The sequence below is a fragment of the Ruditapes philippinarum genome, unplaced genomic scaffold (genome assembly GCF_026571515.1).
Source record: "Ruditapes philippinarum isolate M1 unplaced genomic scaffold, ASM2657151v2 ctg6380_1_1_1_1, whole genome shotgun sequence".
Lineage (NCBI taxonomy): Eukaryota > Metazoa > Mollusca > Bivalvia > Venerida > Veneridae > Ruditapes > Ruditapes philippinarum.
Genome location: NW_026859506.1, coordinates 40,146 through 49,200, shown reverse-complemented (window position 1 = coordinate 49,200; position 9,055 = coordinate 40,146). Strand labels below are relative to the sequence as shown.

The 9,055-nt window shown below is 31.6% G+C and overlaps 2 protein-coding genes across 2 annotated transcripts; both read left to right on the top strand.

Annotated features, from left to right (window-relative positions):
- Window positions 1-385: 385 nt before the first annotated feature.
- Window positions 386-3,604, top strand: LOC132756735 (ganglioside GM2 activator-like). The gene is made up of 4 exons (XM_060747867.1): window positions 386-635; window positions 1,322-1,501; window positions 2,123-2,290; window positions 2,669-3,604. The coding sequence occupies exons 1-4, from the start codon at window positions 489-491 to the stop codon at window positions 2,804-2,806; spliced, it is 633 nt and encodes a 210-aa protein (XP_060603850.1). The 5' UTR covers window positions 386-488; the 3' UTR covers window positions 2,807-3,604.
- Window positions 3,458-8,846, top strand: LOC132756736 (ganglioside GM2 activator-like). Its single transcript, XM_060747868.1, has 4 exons — window positions 3,458-3,604; window positions 7,415-7,594; window positions 7,864-8,031; window positions 8,314-8,846. Exons 1-4 carry the CDS (start codon window positions 3,458-3,460, stop codon window positions 8,449-8,451), a joined length of 633 nt encoding a protein of 210 aa, XP_060603851.1. The 3' UTR covers window positions 8,452-8,846.
- The last annotated feature ends 209 nt before the right edge of the window (window positions 8,847-9,055 follow it).

Below are 9,055 nucleotides of genomic sequence, written 5' to 3'. Positions count from 1 at the left end.
TGGTGACATTGACCTTGGACCCGACGACCTCAAGTTTGGAGCTTATCAAATGTATGCGCATGTGATGGTTGGAGGCTCGAACGAATTCCGTGTTATAGTCACTATTAAGGTTTTGTTACAAACACTAACAAACTAACAAACCGATCAATTGCAAAACATTATACCCTGCCAATTTGTCGATCCAGAGGCATAAAAATGAGAAAAACTCGATTTTTTATTCTTTTCAATCATAAACACTAACTATTCGCTACGATTTGCATATAAAAGCTACTATCTGCTGGCAAACTCGAACACTTGTATCTGTGTCACTTGAAAATGTTATCAAACTTCAACCATAGATATGTATATATTATCTATAACTTATTAAATTGTCCTATTTATTTGGGGTACTAGTCAGTTTGCAGCAAAGCAGCAACGTGTTATCCCGTATTCGTTGAACATCAGAATTATCCGTTCATATTTTGTTTGTATTTCACAAAAATTGCAGAATGCGCATTTTGTTGTTCTCTGTTGCTGTGGTAATGGCCTGTGTGGCGGCCATGCCAAACGTGCTTGAGTTTGAGATGGAGGAGTTAGAGAAAGTGGGAAATTTTATAGAAACGAAAGAAGATCTGATTGACTTTATAACTGAAGGAGTAAGTAGGACCTTTTTGTAATACCGGTAGTTGATAAAGGCATTTAAATGTAATTTCTGTAAATCACCACTTCGTTAAAACATTTTTGGTTGCAACATTACTCCAAGGAAAACTACTTTGAGTCCGCTCACGCGAGTAACCAAATATGTATTGCTGTAATAAAAATATTCAGTCGCACTCACAGAGACAATACGTACCAACATTTCCTGATAAAAATACGTTTAAAGCAATAGCAATAACAAAATTGCTTCACATTTCCTTTCATCTGTTTTTGATATTTCACATGTATCAACTATTAAATTTGGTGACTCGAGAAAAAAAGTCAAAGTACGTATTAGCTTGAAAGTATCGGATATTGGAATCTAACTTTCTGACTGCTTGATGTTGAATATTTATCGGCCATAACAAATTTGTGTTTTTCTTTGACAGAAATTGAAATCTGCATTTAACATCTATTTTAAAATATTGCTGTTATGTCACTTCAAATGATATACATGCGCATTTTTTTTTTCGTTTGCTTTAAGCCACAAAGCATCTTACTTAAATCCGCTGTTAAAATTCGACAGAAATATAACCTTGCTATAATGCTATCTGAATCAGAGTTTTCCATGTGCTGTTGCAATACCTGTCTTGGCCGTCATCAGTAAAATAGTTATGCATGCATACAAAAGTATAATTTATTTCAGCACAAAGCGAAAAAACAGCAAGTTAAATTACAGTCATTCTCTTTCTCGGACTGTGGAGGACCTAATGCACTTATCAACATCAATCAAGTATCTGTCACCCCAGATCCAATCGTATTTCCGGGAAACCTGAATGTTATGACTAGTTTCAAGATCAACAGTCCTGTTGGAGCTCCAATGGTGGTAAGAGTTACTAGTATTCTTATAGAAAATGTACAATGTATATTTGAGCAAACGGTTTTCGTCGCCTCAGCTACACTTTCATTGTAATATCGCCACACTGAAGTGTTTTTAACCCTGGCCGATGACGATCTTAGGTATCCCTTCAGACAATGTTCTAGGCAAGGGCGGAAGCAACGATGCATTTGCTATAATAACATAATCTTGGAGTAAACATTAAATTTCGAATAACAATTCTTCAACAATTTCAATATTCATAATGAACCGAGACATAGTGTGGCTATTTGTCGTCATGCTACTCGACTATAATACAATATATTTTCATACAAGATATTGCAATCAGATATACATATCACAGTCGCATTGAAAGCCAACGAGGTAGGGATCTCCAATGTCGATTTATCATTGATTTATTCTTTGTAACTGTTGAGTACAAAAGGTTTATTCATAACATACGTTACATAAAATCAAATTCTAATGCAAGTTCATCTGCATACTATTAGCTTACAATTACCTATATCTAGTATTCGTAGGTAAACCATATATTTTCTTCTTTATTCAGTATTCGTTTTATGTAAGGGAGACCATCATTTAAATCTTTATCTTGTATTTGTATTTTGTCAGGGAGATCTGTTGATCGAGAAGAAGATTCTAGGAAAGTTTGTAAAGCTTCCTTGCATTGACAACTTTGGTTCCTGTCATTACCCCGATCTGTGTGAACTCCTCGAGCAGGTTCAATGCCCAGACCCTATTGTTAGAATTGGAATCGACTGTACATGCCCCCTTAAAGCGGTAAGGTCCTCTTATTATAATGTTATTTAGCACAATATTTAAGTTTTTTAAAATACATTTACTTATCTGTTTGGATAAAATGGTCAAATTATAAATGAAATAAATTAAATAAATAAAACAAAAATGATATAAAATGAAACTCAATATGACTGCAAAAAAGAGAATTGCAAAGTTGATGATCACACAAGACAAATTTTGACAAATCTTGTCGCAGATACTTTGAACAATGACTTTGTTTCGTAAAATTTATTTTAAGGCTTTATAAAGAAGATACAAGAGTTTGATTGACTTCGTACATGTTTCTTGTTATATAATCAAATGTATGTATCTACATTTAACCACTGTACTTACCGTCCATTATTGTTTTATTATGTACAGAACAACTACACATTGCCGAAGACCGAATTTGAAGTGGACGTAAGTGTGATCCCATCAGGAGATTATCACATCAAGGGAAACGTTATGTACATGAATAAGGAGGCAGCCTGTCTTGATCTTATGCTCTCATTCTCGTAAACGAATCACTTAATGCTCTTTTTATATTACTTATATAATCATGCTATATTTTTGTGAACTGTTTAAAGTATCACTAACATTTCGGTACAATATTTATATTAATACATGTACCAACTATATAGATATTCTATGGAATTAAAATATATCATTATTAGCGTTTCGTTTAATCATTTAATCCCATTGATGTTCCTTTCGGAGAGTTTGCAGTATTGTAAAATAGATTGATGTTTGAAAGGTTCACTGCTCATTCTAAATTAGAACCGATGTATTAACATGGGAGAAACAGTAGCGGGTTAGGGTAATAATCTTAAACTTAACTTATCCAAGGTGGAAGACAAGAATAGCAAGCGACTTGTGTCCCACGTTATCATTTTAGATATGAAATTTTACATGTAGATATCAATCAGAAAGCGAGTTTGAACGTACTTAAGTAATTTATAGTCTTAGATAATCTTAAGATGTAGCTTGAACCTTGGTTTAAGATAGCTATATCAACATAATTATCTCTGTTATCGTCCGATGGTCACTTAAACTTAAAGTCACACATATCGAGCCAATATCTCCACGTGACAATAACATTTTGAAGTGCACTAAAACAGTGCATCGTTTACGTTCTTTTTTCTGGTTCAGTGATATAAAATCAACCACAATATGCGCGTACTCTTGCTTGCGGTTTCTATAGCAATAGCATGTGTGGCGGCCATGCCAAATGTGCTTAAGTTCGAGATGAAAGAGCTGGACAAAGTTGGGAATCTTATACGCACAAAAGAAGACTTGATAGACTTTATCACGGAACGTGTAAGTACATGTACTGTATGAACTGTAAAGTTGTATGTAAACGTAAGATTTTTTTTAAAGAAAATTTGAGAGATAGATGTTAAAATGCCCAGTTTTGATAGTAGTGATTGGTTTTCCTGAGTAAAAATGAGTGAAAAGATATGATCAGTTGACGAGGTTATATAAGAACACTTATTTTTCCATGTTTAGCATATGACTAGTATCAATGATATAAATGATATCAGTATGTGTTATTATCTATATTTTTGTATATAAAGAAGTATTCTTCATTTGTCTCGGAGAAAAAAAAACCTCGGACAAAATATTGACCATAATGACTGTTTGTCTAATGAGAATGCATGATATATATCATAAAAATGAGACGCTTATTATAAAGAGACCAATTCATGGATCGATTAAATACAAAATGGAGAAGAATTCCCGAGAGAGGTTTATTTTGACAATTTACCGCTTTTAGACGGAATTGTCCATAACTGTCGCATGACACACGTCAAGATAATAGTTAATTATGCCCAACAATTTACTATTAGTTCCTCCCGCAGTTGAATATTTGACATTTTAGTAATGGATGCCTGAGGCCCCGTATATATCTGTGTGAAAGTATCATTGTACGTATTTAGTTATCCATTTGTTCTATGATATGAATGAAATATGTTCGTAAATATTGTAGCTATTAACTGTTTGTAAATCAGCCATTCTCCCATAATTGAAGCACTTTTGGTTCACAAAAAATGAAAAATCTGACTTTCATAAACAACGTTTTCTATGATTTGCTTTTAATGTTCAATACCTTGGACAGATTGTGTGGAAGTTTAACACACACCATTCGCTCCATTTGTATACTGAAAGCGTTTGAAGTGAGTTACTGAATTACATTGTTACGGAACATATATATACCATAGGAATTACCTCGGAATAATTGTTTAACTAACATTTTAAATTAAACAATCCGAAAGAATATGCATTGTAAAGTTGAAGACCAATGGTTACCTTTAGCAAAAATATTTCATGTCATATCTTATTCTGAAACTTGTATACTTCGTATTTGAAAAGCTTGTATAAGCAAAAATTTTCGTAACTAAAGATTGACATTATTTCGATACAATGCACAAACAAATACTGTCATAAAAGTTATCGAATTATATCTAAAACAGAAGCAGAAAACAAATCAAACATAACTTTTAATCGGTGTAACGTTCCCAAAAAAACTTCGCTGCACAAATGTTCATCAAACAGTCCTTATGATCTGTTACGGAACATAGGTGAAAAATGATAAAACATAGGATTTATAACTCAATATTTTTACTCTTTAAAATTACTTTAACAATTTAAATGTGGTATCTTCACAAACAACAATAATCATAAAACACTGTATCAATTAAAAATAACATCAACAGTTTAATTTAGTGAGTAGTGCAGGAAAAGATATATGTTACGGAACATATGTTATGGAAAATAAAATATTATGTTTTTTCCCTGAAAATGAACAAGAATTCTTTTTTTTCACTTTTATTTGCTTTATTTCTGCCTAATTTACACAAATTTGTTGTAATGTTATAATGTTTCATGTAGTTCTCTCTACATTTTCTTCACCAGTGCTTTTTCTTTTTTGAATGGGAACAAACTTTTTTCTCCTTTCTTTCTCTTTTAAATGATTTGTTGTTTTCCCCTCTCTGCTTTTGTCTTTTGTATTTCTGTATTTAGAAGCACCATTCTACACAAGAAAATCGTTGCATATTATAAGTTTAAGTTTATTAACCTTGATACATGATCATCATTAAAATATTATTTTTATCATGATTATTAATATAACAATTACATAATAATCATCATTTTTATCATTATTACATTAATATCATTATTAATGTTACTTTTTTCATGATAATTGTAATTCTAAAACTTTTAGATAATGTAAGTGACATAATGATACAATTTTGGTATTTTATAAATAGTAAAAAACATAAAAAATCATATTCAAACATAGCATTTATGAATGCTATGTTCCGTAACAAATTTGAAATGTTCCGTAACGGAAAGCTGCAACCTTACAACACAATACAAATCATGTTAGACTTCCAGTTAATATTGGACACCATTTTCATATATCTTTATAATGAAAAAACTCACTGGAACAGTTTTTATAAACAAACTGAATATATGTATTATGGTCTGAAAAAAGATGATAGAAAACTATGCTTCCGTAACAAATTGTCTTTGACTATTTGATAAACTGTGCACTTATTTTTCATCGAAATATGTGTTCCATGTTTGAAACCAATCATTCATTTCAAATTGTTAAATATCTATGGATAAAGTACATATATGACATCAGATTATGATCTCAAAATGATTAACTATGTTCCGTAACAAATGTTTTAAACAGGTAAAAAAAATTAAATAGCATCAACTTGCTACTTTTGACTCTGTGGTTTGCTGAAAATAGAGCTTGCAATCGATTTGTATCAGTAAAATTTCTCATGTAAGTAACATAATTGTAAAAATATCGTTATCAAATCAAAACCACTGGTTGCCAAAATAAAGTACAGTGACTGCCAATTACCTCCAATTGCCCAATTGTATCATAAAAGTCAATTAAGATGTTGCACTCATACCTCTTAGTGACGTATCATTGGGAGCGGTGATAGGCAAAAATGTCACACCGTCAGTTGAACCGTATACTGTACCGAAATTCGGATGATCGTTTTGTTACGGAAAATAGTCGTTATGGAAACATAGTGAAATTAGACTTCTACGGGTCAGAGTTATCACATTTTTGTGCAAACGACATCTCATTTTGGTGTTTTTCATTTAAAGAAATACAAAACAATATTTCAAAATTTTTATTTGATTGGTATATTGTATATTTAAAAGTATACACCCGTTACGGAGGCATAGCATTTTAAACGCGACATTTGAATTATTTGCAAAAAAACGGTTTGAGTTAAAATGTATCATCGCAGGAGTCTAATTTATCAATTTTATTCCAAATATAGTCTTTTGATATTGTTTTGAGTACAAATTTGAAAAAACATAACACATCTCAAGATCATTTCATTCCAGTTTAAAATCGTTACGGTACCATAGTTGCATTTCGGCGACAGCAACATTTAAAGAAAATCATGGAAAATAAGGGTCTCTTTCTCGAACTTCTTATGTTATTCTGAATCTATTATCAATACTGTATTGATTTTAGGCAAAAACTTGTTGGAAAACATGGAAATGGATTATTTTTTTCACCAATCTTAAACGTTAATTGGTCAAGCGACAGCTATTTTTTGCAGATACTATAGCTTTTCAGTTTAACACAAATGAAAAACGAGGAGCTTCTACGCTACAAAATTAAGTTAAGCTGCTGAGAACATCCCAGTGTACTTATTTAAATGTTTGTCACAAAGGATTAAGCTCGTCTGTACATTTTACTACGATTTTAAAAGTGGAGACAGGAATTATTAAAAAGTGCTTCAATTATAGGAGAATGGCTGAAATATGTTTTAAGGGGAAACAGTCAATATTCTATTTGCCCGATCTTTTGATAACTATTTGTCTCATAGATCAGCAATTGTTATGATCTTTATAACTTGCAACTTAACGTGTATTTCATAAATTTATATTCTTCTTTTAGCTTTTGCGCAGCAATATATCACGCAGATTTTACATCAATTATATTTATTTCTCCTTGACTTTTTTCGACTATACAACATACACAACTTAAAGGTGAAAATATTGGTGAAAACGCCTTTAGGATCATTCTAATCAAAAAGACTTTATCATATCTGTTTACTAATAAACTTATATATTGTAATCACACAGAATAAAGCAAGAAGTCAGCAGGTCAAGTTGAAGACATTCTCTTTCTCAGACTGTGGAGGACCTAACGCATTGATAAACTTGAATCAAATTGAAGTCACACCAGACCCTCTGGACTTCCCTGGACCTCTCAATGTCGTGGCGAACTTTAAAATCAACAGTGATGTAGGGTCACCAATGGTGGTAAGGAGTAATTTTGATAAAATTATAGCCTTATATTTATCACAATTTCATGTTGAATGTTAGCATGGTATACCCATTCCAAATACAAAATATTTTTTTTATACATTTCAGATCTTTAACGAGACAATTTTTAATTTGAGATAGCAAGTATGTTTTGTTTGTTTGGTTCTATCTTTTTAATAATAAAATGATGAATTTAATACGACATAAAAAGTGTCAAAACATTTCTATGACCTTCTGTTTTGACACAAAATAATAATTCTTTTCAGGGTGATGTATTAATTGAAAAGAAAGTATTTGGGAAGTTTGTGAAGGTTCCATGTATTGACAACTTTGGTTCCTGTCATTATCCTGACTTTTGCGAACTTCTAGAACAGGTTCAGTGCCCGGACCCCATTAAGAGAATTGGAATCGATTGTACATGTCCATTAAAGGCGGTAGGTTATTACAAATATCAAACTTTTCAACTCGTTACAATTTCTACTAAAATTAAATTTAAACATTTAAGCATCAAGACGTGCATATAAATCAATACGCTGTAAATTAAACGATATTTTGTACACTGAAAACATTGAACTGATATATTATTTTTCCAACATGTGAAGCACGTGTTTTTATTTTAAGAAAATAATTGTTATTTTCATAAGGGATCTACTTATTGAAAAAAACTTAAAGGTGTAACTTGTTCATTATACTAAATACACTTAAATTTTCTACAGAATTCTTACATGCTACCGAAGACGGAATTTGATATCGTTGCAAGCGTTATTCCCACTGGAGATTATCACGTCAGGGCAAACGTAACGTACACGGGAAAAGAAGCGGCATGTCTTGACCTGATGCTTTCATTCGAATAGATGTAATGAACTTAATCCGGAATAAAACACATTTGTTGTTTTTTCAACTACTTCCTAAGTACAAATAAACTTTTACAGTTACAGCTTCGAAAATAGGAGTATCAGCTTGACTAATCTCTTGTGACCGGTAGTACACTGATATCTATAACTGTAAAAGTTTGTTCGTACCTACGGATTAGCTGGGAAAATCCCATATTTTCCAAGTTCCAGATCACATCTGTTCGTCTAAACTCTTCTTATATAGCAAGACGTTTATCAGAGTTTGTTTATACTGTATTAGTTAAAAATAATTATGTACTAGAATCGAAATATACACTTTTTATCATGTATTTATGTTGTGTGTAATAATATTGTGTTATTAAATCTTTTGCATTACTAGAAATGATTGTTTTATGTAATTATTTTAATGGCGTAGGATTTTTTTTTATAGTAGGTGGGTTATTTGTAAAACTGTCTTGAGGCAAACGTCTAGATATCACATTCATTTATACTCAGTTTAACATATATCGTCACTTAATAAGGTAATGTTTATGACAAAGAGTGCCAGAATATTTGCCATACACAAATGTATTTTGTTTGTGTAGATCTATCACTTTGTTAACTC